The 12502-nt window shown below is 40.5% G+C and overlaps 1 protein-coding gene across 1 annotated transcript in view; it reads right to left on the bottom strand.

Annotated features, from left to right (window-relative positions):
• Positions 1 to 1306: 1306 nt before the first annotated feature.
• Positions 1307 to 12502, bottom strand: part of CIAO3 (cytosolic iron-sulfur assembly component 3) — a 67055-nt gene continuing 55859 nt past the window's right edge. Inside the window, exons 10-11 of the mRNA XM_073615951.1 lie at positions 7208 to 7365; positions 1307 to 2016 (exon numbers count right to left, since the gene is read on the bottom strand). Of these exons, the coding sequence (XP_073472052.1) occupies positions 1778 to 2016; positions 7208 to 7365 (397 nt within the window). The 3' untranslated portion in view covers positions 1307 to 1777. The remainder of the gene's footprint in view (positions 2017 to 7207; positions 7366 to 12502) is intronic.

The raw sequence follows: 12502 nt of genomic DNA on the forward strand, positions 1-12502 counted from the left end.
TTAGTCTAATAGGTACATCTCATTGGTTAAGAAGATAAAAAACATGGAGAATTTTCATAACGAGGTTTGGCTGTCTTTGGTCTTATCTTCAGTTCCGCGTTCTTCTGATGTGTGGGATGTAGGGGGTACCCGCCATCTTGAGAAAATATAGGAACAGAGCAAACCTGTATACTTATATAATGAGTAAGGAGAAAAATATGTATGCACATAAGAAAATAGACATTTTCAGATTACTATTATTATTATCTACATCACATTCCTTCACACTGTGACCATCAGCAGAGCACTGGACTCTTATAGGAGGGGAACCCTACTGTCAACTGCGCATGTGGCAGTTGTAGGTTTCCTGCTCCTTGAAAATCTAATGCCAGATGCCTGAGGTGGTAGTGCTGGGGAGAGGCTGCATAGCCATATATAGACAGGTTTCACTCGCTGCACAGAGAAAACCCTGATACCGCATCTGGTGGCAGGCTACAGTGGCAAGTGACACGCTGCATCTGGTGGCAGGCTTTATAGTGGCAAGTGACACTCTGCATCTGGTGGCAGGCTTTATAATGGCAAGTAACACGCTGCATTTGGTGGCAGGCTTTATAGTGGCAAGTAACACGCTGCATCTGGTGGCAGGCTTTATAGTGGCAAGTAACACGCTGCATCTGGTGGCAGGCTTTATAGTGGCAAGTGACACGCTGCATCTGGTGGCAGGCTTTATAGTGGCAAGTGACACGCTGCATCTGGTGGCAGGCTTTATAGTGGCAAGTAAAAAGTAAAATGCATCCGGTGACAGGCTTTATAGTGGAAAGTAACAGTGGCTGTGTTGACCTTGTCACCATGGTGTCAGGAAGATTGAAGCACTAACAACCCAACCCCAGTCCTTGGGAGAAGAAAAACCCCACTTCTTCCACACAACCAATCCCTGGTGCCAAAAAGGTTGGGGACAGAAGGTATAAAGTATTGCAAGAGGCCAATACCAAGTCAAATTTAGGAACTTACATTAGTTGTATCTAAAACATAATGAATGAATATGGGGCGCATTAAATGTGTGCCTTTCATATCTGCCTGAAGTTTAGCATTATGAACTTTACATAACCCTATTGCTCTGCACTTTTTACTGCATTACCCTGCAAGACTGGCAATGGCTAGGATTTTCTCATCATGAAGTAATTAGAATTTATGCAACCGGCACACAGATATATTGAGCCTGAACTAAATGGACTATTCATATCTAAAGATATTGTCATGCAAAACTCAGCTAAACATTATATTACACATTATATAGACCATAAAATATTGTCACACAAAACTCAGCTAAACAAGATATTATAAATCTTTATCTAGAGCATAAATTATACACTCACAAAAAAAAAAATATAACACAACACAAGACATATGGTATAAGCATTACTTTCTGAAATCTAGTTTGCAAAACATGTTTTAGTGCAAAAAGTGAGAAAGTCTCAAAGAACCTGAGATAAACACCATAATATAGAGCAATGATGGATCAGATCAGGAGTTGGAAAAGTTTTTCTAACTTTAAACATGGCAGATGACATGGAAATGATAGAAATCTGTATTCCTTACACCGTCCAACACAGTACAGTGCCAACCTGTGGCCAGCTGTTAAGTTCCATCGCGTCCTCTTAGCCATAGGCATTTCAAGAACATCAAGGCACTCACTTTTTAGATTGCATTATATGCTTGGACTTTTATATAACCTACAATTAAAAAGTGTTTGTGGTCTATAACATATGCTGCAAAGAATGATGACTGCATCCTCCAATCACCATTTAATGCTGAGTCCAGAGGTAATTTTCTCTACTGCATGATACTGTGTAAGTAAGGCCTCTTCGACCTTGAGACCACCTCTCCCTCCAAGCCACTGTTCATAAAGTTCCTTCACTCTCTCATTCTTCTCTGGTAACTCATTTCTTACAGAACTGTAAAGCTGTTCCACCCTCTCCAGCAAGTCCTTACTAGGTTCTCCTTCTGCTCGGATCTGTCCTCCTCCATTCAAGCAGCCTGAAAGAAAAAAGACACTGTGTTCAGAGAAGACAATACAAAATATCAAGTATTTTCTCCTCTACACTGCCCTATTAGAAGGCCTCATGAAGCTGTGCAAAGAAAATTGATTTATATGCAAAAGATCAGGACTGTGCTAGAAAGACCTACCCTGATAACACAGATTGACTTACCACTAAGACAGTTCTAGAGTGTCAAAAGCACACACAATTACAGTGGGTATAGAAAAGAATCATCCCCCTTTAAAAAAAAAAAAAATCACATTTTGTTGCTTTGCAGCCTGAAATGAACACATACAGTTGGATAAATCAAACTGTATTTACTCAGTGAAAGATATAACATCCAAGTGAAAGATATAACATCCAAGTGAAAGATATAACACCAACAGGTCAGAAAAAATGTAAAAAAAAAATTTTCAAAACCAGAATCACCAAATTGTAAAAAGGATCCCCCCTCCTAAAAATGACTTGTAATCTCAATCAGGTGTAGCTAATTGCCTTTTCAATGGCACAAAGCCATTTGACTTTCATCTGTGATCAGCTGTGGTCATTTTGATTAGCTTAGCATGAAAAGAACTTTCCTGGAGCATTTCAGTTTCTGGTGGTGCAACAGAAACAATCAACTATGGGTGGCAAGGCATTGTCAAAAGATCTCTGGGATAAAGTTGTGGACAGACAAGTCAGGAGATGGATACAAAAAAAAGGTCAAAGGCTTTATCAATGCCTAGAAACACAGTAAAGTCTATTATTAAGAAGTGGAAGGTATTTGGTACAACACAGACCCTCCCTGCATCAGAACGTTGCTCGAAAACGGGATGAAAGAGTCAGGAGGAAACTGGTTTAGAGAGGTCACCAGGAGGCCTACAGCAACTCTGAAGCAGTTGCAGGAATTTATGACAGAGTGGTCATTGTGTGCATGTGACACCACCAATTCTCCACAAATGTGGCTTGTATGGGAGGGTTGCAAGAAAAAACCCACTCCTCAAGAAAGGTCACATGCAGTCACGACTAAGCTTTGCCAAAATGCACCTTGAAGATTCTGAGCCCACATGAAAAAAGGGGTTATGGTCAGAGGAGATTAAAATGTATTATTTGGCCCTTAACGCCAAACCATATATGTCTGGTGGAAATCCAATACAGCTCACCATCCAAATAACACCATTCCTACAGTAAGGCATGGAGGTGGTAATATCCTGTTATGGGGGTGTTTCTCTGCAGCAGGGACTGGGGCACTTGTTAGGATAGAAGGAAAAATGGATGGGGCAAAATACCATCAAATTCTTGTGGAAAATCTGTTGCCCTCTGCCAGAAAGTTGTCAATGAGAACAAGGTTTACTTTCCAGCATGACAATGGCCCAAAGCACAGATCAGAAATAACCACATTTTTTGCCCATAAAGGGGAAAAAAGTCAGAGCCCAGACTTAAAAACCACATTGAAAATCTGTGGAATTTCTTTCATCTCCACAAGTGTCAGGCCCAAACCTAATCCCAATTCTCAATAAATTTGCTAACATTTCTGGTTTATACATAAACCCTAAAAAATGTTTAGCATTGAACATATCTCTTTTTAACATTGAACTGACTTCAGCTAAAATTAGTCTTCCTTTCACATGGTCGAACAGATCAATCCCATACTCAGGCATACATCTTACAGCATCATTAGCAGATCTATTTTCAGTTAATTACCCTCTAATTTGAAAACAATTATCAAACTTAATGAAATCATGGTCTCATATTCCATTATCGTGGTTCGGAAGAATCAACGCGGTAAAAATGACGATACTACCGAAATTACTGTACTTATTCAGAGTATTACCAATTCCTATTCCAGCTTATCACCTAAGAATATTACAAAGGAAAACATCGTCATACATATGGGGTTCCTCCAAACCACGCATACAACTACATACACTATATCTCCCAAAATTAAACGGAGGCCTAGGTTGCCCTAATTTTGCGTATTCCTATAGGGCTGCACACATAGCAAGCCTGGCTAAATATCATGCGTATCAGGAGACCCCGTTATGGGTACATATTGAAGCCACAGAATGCGATCCTATTCCAATATCAAACTTACTATGGATCACTCCAAAAGATCGCATAGACCTAAAGAATCTAATTACTAAACACTACATTTCTCTTTGGGATAGATTCAAAAAGAATAACCATTTACAATCATCTCATAACCCGATGTTGTCATTCTATAAAAATCCTGCTTTCTATCCAGCATGGATATTCCCTAATTCCTTTAAAGAATGGGTATCTAGAGACGTACTGTGTATGTATAAATTTGTACATTCCTCATCATTCATCCCTTTTTCAACCCTTTGTGAGAGATATGGTCTACCGCAGTCGGAATTATTTAGATACTTCCAAATTAAAAATTTCTTTGCACCCTTAGTGTCTACCACATCCCCATTAACACATATGACTAGTTTCGAAGAAGTTTGTAAAAAAGATCCGCATGCTAGAGGCACAATCTCTACTATATTTTCTCACCTGCTGGTTCATTCCAGTAAAGACAAATTATCCTATGTCCAGAAATGGGAAGAGGACCTTGAGCGTACTTTTGATGATTCAGATTGGAAACAAATATGGTCAACAACAAAAACAGCTTCCCCTAATATATTGGCAGTTGAGGCTAATTATAAAGTTTTAACACGCTGGTATCTAGTACCTACTAGAGTAGCAAAATATGTGCAAAATTATTCGGCGCAATGTTTTCGGGGTTGTTTGGACCCTGGCACATACCTTCATATCTGGTGGTCATGTCCATTAGCTCAAATATTCTGGAGGGGAATTTTTAACATCGCAACTAACCTTATTGGGAAAACAATCCCTTTCGATCCAGCAATGGCCCTTCTCAACTTAAAACCTGAATTCATAACGCATACCCAATTCAAATTGTTGGTATATCTCTTCACAGCAGCTAAACAGACTTTAGCAAAATCTTGGAAATCACCAACATTAGATATAAATGAAGCAAAAGCTAAAATGAATTACTATATGACTCATGCCTAGATGATAGCTATAGAATTGGACACGATCCCCAGATTTGAGGTAATATGGCAGCCTTGGATTACATATTCCATGCCAACCCTAGACAAGAGTGTTCTACTGCCATGGTAGTTGTGATAACAAGATATAGGCTATATTTCAGCCCTAGTTGTTGTGGTGACTTTCGGCCTGACCTCGCGGATTCTTTCCCTTAACCTTCTTCTCTTCTCCCCTTCCTACTATACTTTCTATCCTTTCATTTCCTTATACTATATTATTCTATGATATTGAAGCTCTAATTGATATTTAAATAATAATCTCAATTATTGTCTAGAAATAGAAATAAAACAAGGCAAACGATGTAGCAGAACTTACATAACTCATTTAATTCTATTCTTTTGAAATGGACAAAGACTCCAAAGTTCTTTTTCTCTCCTATTTCTTTATTTCCTTTTAAAATATATTGCCTTGTGTTAGAATAGATTGTCTTGTTTTACGATATTATTAATAAATTAACTATTCTTTAATTGTAAAATGAGCTTCCTTATACTGAATGTATGTTATTATTCAATGTTATCTGTACATAATCTCCGTACTCAATAAAACTATTTTGACAAGGAAAATCTGTGGAATGACTTGAAGACTGCAGTCCACAAATGGCCACTATCAAATTTAACTTAACCTAGACATTTCTGAAAAGAAGAGTGGGCAAATATTGCAAAGTCTAGATGTGTAAAGTTAGAAGACATATCCCAACAGACGAAAGGCTGTAATTAAAGCAAAAGGTAGTTCAACAAAATACTGACAAAGGAGGGATCCTTTTTTCAAATCAGTCATTCTGTTTTTTCAATTTTTTTTCTGACATGTTGGTGTTAAATCTTTCACTTGGATGTTATAAGTTGCACTTCTAAAAGTGCTAAGATAGTATAATACTGCTGGGTAAAACAAAAACTGTGTCTGTCTTCATTTCAAGTTGCAAAGCAACAAAATGTGAATATTTTAAAAGGGGTGATTCATTTCTATACCCACTGTACATCACAAGGGCTAAGCAATTTGATCAGGTGAATAAAGATTGTGTGACCTAATAGTAAATCCAGCACTGCTTTCAGGGTATTCTCTAAATAGAAGAAAGATATGTTGTGCATAACTACCAAATGTCAGTTCATGAAATGCAAGAACTTAATGAGTTTGCATAATGTTATACCCTGTTTAGCATAACTGCATATGGAACTTCGAAGACTCATTAATGTAAAAGTTAAGACTTGTACTCCAGCCCAATTTTATTTTTTATTTTGTCCCAAGGAGAAAGGCTTAGAACTTCTTTTCTTTTTCTTTCTTTTTGCTGCTTTTGCTCATCCTTTTATGTTCCAACGACTGAGGGACATAAAGTAAGTAGAAATGTCTCCATTGAAGGACACCAATAGCAGAATTTGTATTCCCTCCTCTCTCCAGTCCAAAAAAAAAAATAAAATGTTAGGAAAGGTTGGCCCTTCATATTCACTGTTTGATTCCTGCTGAAAAGATTAATTAACATGAGGGCGAACCAAACTTGACCTAAATTGTTTGAGTTAACAAGTGTGCTGAAGTGCAGGCACAAAAAAAAAAAAAAAAAAAAGCTATAAAACACACTTAAGGGGGTTGTAAACCCTCATGTTTTTTTCACCTTGCATCCTATGCATTAAGGTGAAAAAACTTCTGGTCACCCGAGTCCTGTATTCCCCCACCGGAGACGTGCTTCTCAGCTCTTGATTGGACAGATTGATAGTGGCGCAGCCATTGGCTCTCGCTGCTGTCAATCAAATCCAATGATGCAGGGGGGGCCGAGCCGAGTGGTACATTCAGCGCCTATGGACACTGAATGCTGGACTCGGGAGCGTGCCCGCAATGTAACCCCCCCCCCTCCACCCCCGGGAGAGCGCTTCTTCTAGGGAAGTATACGATGCGGGGAAGAGCTACCAGCTCCACTGAGGGACCCCAGAACTTGAGGATCTGACCTGCACAGTGGAGGTATGACATGTTTGTTATTTAAAAAAAATAAAAACCGAAGCCTTACAATCACTTTAATTATAACATTTTTGACATTTTGATGAAAACAATTTCTAAACAGAAAGAGATGCGTGTCTACAACAATCTGTATGAAAGCAAGAACAATATTATTTTTTTTCCCCTCAAGTTAATTATAGGGGATGCAGTACCTGAAGGACAGGCCATCACTTCCACATAATGGTAATTGCAGCGTCCTCTTTTTAGCTTCTGAACCAGATTCTGTATGTTCCGAAAACCATATGCCAAAGCAAAGTGCAACAGCACCTTACTGTCCTTCTCCAGGGTCACTTCCTGAAAGTCCTTGTTCCTAGAGGGATTAGAATTCCAAAATATGAAAAGCCTACATCAATGTAAATAAACAGTATCTTCTGGAATAACTGAACAAAAACAGATTTTTTTTTTTTTTAGACTATATGGACAAGTTTAGCAAAATCATGCCTTAAGCATAAAAAGTATAAAGCATAGAGAATCTTTTCAGGGTCAGAACTGAACTGCTGGGGCAAATAGTTTGTTAAGAAAGGTTACTGTCCTCCATTGGCTTATTAAACATGAAACGGCTCTATGTGGGACAACTGGGAGACTACCTGAAATAGGATTGTATTCACTGTAAAACCCTTTACTTAGAGTCTATTGCTGGAAATCTATCACCCTCAGGTTACACTAAGAATTGGATGCTAGCAAACAAAAAAAAAAAAATTGTAGGCCAAGCTCAGAGTATCCCCTCCTACTACAAGCATGCCTCAGTTTTGTAACAAACCAGCACAGAGAGCATGATCATAAACACAGAGGGATCAAACCTGTGTCTCCCATAAGACTCCAAGAAAAGGATTTTACAATGAGTACAAAACTCCTATTTTCTTTATTTCTTTCATTGATGAATACAGGAAGTCATTCACCTTCAGGACATCCAAAAGCAGTCCAAGCAAACGCTAACTGCTCAAAGAAAAAAACAACTGTGAAATGACTACAGCACAAAGAGCCACCTAAAGGACCTCATGTCAGAAGCTGGCATCAGATAAGCCCACCATGTCCACTTGGTAGAACTTAGAGAATGTTAACACGGCAGTTGCTTGATGTTGAAAAGCCCGAAAAGCATCTTGTATAGTGTGCCTAAAGCTTTTCAAACAATCCTTAAATGTAGTGGCTGCATTCATTTTGCTTTTTTTTCTTTAATTTCACCTGGTGATCCTGCCAGTAACACACTTCCTGTTTAAGAGTGTCTCTACTCTGGATGGAGGAGAAACTGAGGCACCTTTGGACAGCATTGCTGTCAATGTAGGAAGAGGGTAATTTTAGATGCACTAGCACAGCGGTCTATAAGAAAATTTTGGTGGTCCCCATGGGTTCTGCCGCAAATCAACATTGTGTATATCATGATGTATACCGCACAATGTTGTTCTCAAAGTGCGCTGACAGTCAATACTGTCAGTGCGCATTAATACTAGAGGTCGACCGATATGGCGTTTTTTTTCTGGCCGATGCCGATATTTAAAGATCAGGGCGGCCGATATGATGCTGATTTTTGCGGCTGATATTTTGGGCCAATTTTTTTCTTTCTTTGGCAGGTGGCACTGGTTGGCACTGGCAGGTTTCACACTGAGCCGATACAGTGTAACACTGACATATGTATCTAAATGCAGAGAGAGACCAGTTGTCAAAATTCAGCGGCGATGTCAGGGCCCAGGGTGGGTGGGACCCAGCAGCTATCAAACACCAGCCAATGATTGGGCTGCTTAAGAAGGGAGAGGGGCCACATAGACGTAGCGGCCCGCCCAGATCCCATCCCATTGGCTTGTGTTTGATAGCTGCTGGGTCTCGCCCACCCCGACATCAATGCTGAATTTTGACAGCTGGTCTCGCTCTGCATTCAGTTACACATGTCAGTTTCACACACTCAGCGGCTCTGGCAAGCGTCAAGCGCCGCTCTGCGCTCTGCCAATGGAGTGTGGGAAAGGGAGAAGGAACACTTGTGGGTCGACGGGGCACGGTGCGATTAAATCGGCCGAATTTGCATAATAAATCGGCAAATGCCGATTTCTTAAAGGCCAAATATCGGCTGATATATCGGTCGACCTCCAATTAATACCCAATGACTCCTCTGTAGTTCTGGCTCCATTGAACTCAGAGGGAGGTGCCGGAAGTAGTGCAGAGAGCAGGAGGGGTCTTTCAATGGCAGCACTGATCACAGACTGTCGGAGGGAGCACGGAGCTCAAGAACATGGCTGGATAAGGAGGTGAGATCCAATGATGAGTCTGTGTAAGGCAGCAGTGTGATGCAGAGTGCAGGGGGTTGAGAGGGCAGCAAGCTGGAGTATTGTGTGTACAGTATAAGGCAGCTGTGTGATCCAGGGGGAGGGGAGCCAGAGCATAGTGTGTATAAGGCATGTAAAATTCAGGTTAGTGATACGAGGGATTCAAAATTGTGAGCTAAGTGGCCTGTGAGGTGCAAAAGGTTGGCGACCACTGCACTAGCAGATTTAGATGGACTTAACTAACAAATTAAAGCCAAGCTCCTGTTAACACATTTTTAATGCAGCCAACACATTTAAGAATTGTTAAGCTGTAAAACATGATTTTTGTGTTTATACTGCTCTAAGTGCCCATTCACACAGGAACACGGTGCAGGAAACCCATGTTCTGTACACATTTTGCACACTGCATTGCAAACGCTCTGAGCGTGCCATCTGCTGTGAGTGTCAGTAGATTTTTGACAACACTCCAAAGGCAGATCGAAAGCAGTGTGTGTTTGGCTGCACCAGACTGCATGGTTGAAGTGTGTTTTTCAAAGTAGTGCATGCACCTAGTAGTGCTACTAGTTTAGATGCTAGCAGAGGTGATGGCTTCCCAAGGACGTCAGATGATGTCATTGACTTTGAGTTGGGATATCTGAATGACGCCTGCAGCTGCAGACATCATCCATTCAGATATCATCTTTTACAGTGGCGATTCTGTGCACTGTACAAACAAAAATCATAATGGCAGTTAAGCCGCTTGATCATTCTTACAGGCAGCGGGAGAAGACAGCCCCCCCCCCCCCCTCCCGTCGTCCTCTGGTGCTTCTCTGGGTTCACCCGTGTAATCGGCGACCCGGAGAAAGAAGCCGCCGCCGCATGTTGATCAGAGATTTCCGGAGACCAGATGGTCCCCAGTCATCTCTATGACCTTTGGAGGCCCAGGCGCGACGTTAGGACGTCACGTCCGGTAGTAAACAAAGCCGAGAACTCGGCTGGAAAGAAAGAGATCATTAATTTTTTTTTTTCAATCTTTCCAGCCTGGAGGAGAGATGTGGGGTCTTATAGACCCTACATCTCTCCATAAAGAGTACCCGTCACGCACCATTCCTTGTAATAGGAATAATAGTGATTTAAAAAAAAATAATTTAAAGAGTGAACAAAATAAAAAAATGAAAGTAAAATAAACAAAAAAAAAACTATTAAAGTGCCCCGTGTGCTCACACACAGAAGCGAACGCATACGCAATGCGCCCGCATATGTTAACGGCGTTCAAATCACACATGTGAGATATCGCCGCATGCGTTAGAGCAAGAGCAACAATTCTAGCACTAGACCTTCTCTAACTCTAAACTGGTAACCTGTAAAAAAAAAAAAAAAAATTAAAGTGTCGCCTCAAGATTTTTAAGTACCAAAGTTTGGCGTCATTCCACAAGTGCGCACAATTTTAAAGCATGACATGTTAGGTATCTATTTACTCGGCGTAACATCATCTTTCACATTATACAAAAAAATTGTGCTAACTTTACGGTTTTGTTATTTTTTAATTCATGAAACTTTTTTTTCCCCAAAAAAACGTATTTGAAAAAATGTTGCGCAAACACCGTGTGCCCTAAAAAGTTGCAATAACCATCATTTTATTCCCTAGGGTCTGTAAAAAAAAAACATATAATTTTTGGGGTTTCAGAGTAAATTTTCTAGCAAAAAAAGATGATTTTTACATGTAGGGGAGGAGTGCCAGAATAGGCCTGGTATGGAAGTGGTAAAAATATCACCCTGTTGGTGAGAGTAGAAAAAGGAAGGTATCTAATGGGTTTAAATTGTGGTTTCTGATGTGCAGAGAGAACTAGATTCAGATTTCACAAACTCACAGGGGAACTCACAGTAGGATCTACTTGGGAAACTTCATGTACAAAAGTTTTAATCATGGAGTGAGGGGCCAACAGACCCTGAATAAAGATAGATAAGGCAGAAACCTGTCCCTTGATGGATCTCAGGCAAAGGCTTGTCTAAACCCAGCTGTAAGGAAAGGATTTGTACCACATACAGCACTGTATAAATCACAGACACAGCATGCCCCTGTCCTTTGGAACCCATGCTTCAAACGTCATGCCAGTGAAATCATTGCAAATCGGTCCTTGGGAGAAAAGATCCTGAAGTTCTGGCAGAGCGTCTGATAAGTGTCTTACCACATGCACTTGGGCCAGTCCAGAGCAATGAGGATTACTGAAATGCCCCCCTCATCTCAATCCTGTAAAATAGATGAGGAGGAAGTTTCAGGAGAGGCAAGATATAGAACAGTGTGTACTGATACCAGGCAGCATCCACTGCTTCTTACTAGAAAATCCCTTTAAGCCTCATGTACACTGCTGCTGGTAAACAGACATTTAGGAGCAGTTGGACATTTTTTTCAACTGCTCCTGAACTCTCCTCTATGTTATCTTATCAGTACATGTACACAAGTTCGTTTATAGTTGTTTTTAGGCAGTTGCATTTAAAAGGCTTTTTTTGGAATCCAAAAAAATGCATTCAGAAGCTGTGTTTAGAGGCATTTCAAACGCAGCTAAACGCAGTAACTCGCGTTTAGCCGCATTTCATTTACAGGCATTTTTTATTTCTGGCTATTTTAAGAAAAAAAAATATGTATATATATATATATATATATATATATATATATATATATATATATATATATATATTTTTTTTTTTTTTTTCAAACGCTTCTAAAGGCAAAGGTGGCAAAACGCAGCATGTAAACGCGGCACAACGGACATTTTAAACGTGGGTTACTATCTGTCAAATTAAACAGTTCAGGAGAGGTTGTAAAAACATTCCGTGTACATTAAGCCTTACCTGTACCCAAACAAAGTCAGGAGGTCCACATCCAGCTGCCCCACACATCCAGGTGTAGGGAACAATCCCCCAGATCCAGGTGCTGTTACCTGAGGAAGTCTGTCTAACAAAGGGGGCAGCCATCTTGGCTGGGTCTGGAGGACAGTGACAGGCTGATGCAACACGTAGGCCTATGGGCACCTTGGGCATGACTTCCGCTGACACGGCCAGATGTGAGTAGCGAAAGCTCCGAGTTCAGCCTGAGTCTCCGACAGTATCCTGATTAGTATCTAATACCGAGACCCACAACCCGGAAAACAAGCCCGGTGGCGAGATGAGCAGCAAACAGTCGGCAGCAGACCACCTCAAAGAGTATGCAAG

This window comes from Aquarana catesbeiana, linkage group LG02, assembly GCF_042186555.1.
Source record: "Aquarana catesbeiana isolate 2022-GZ linkage group LG02, ASM4218655v1, whole genome shotgun sequence".
Taxonomy (NCBI): Eukaryota; Metazoa; Chordata; class Amphibia; order Anura; family Ranidae; genus Aquarana; species Aquarana catesbeiana.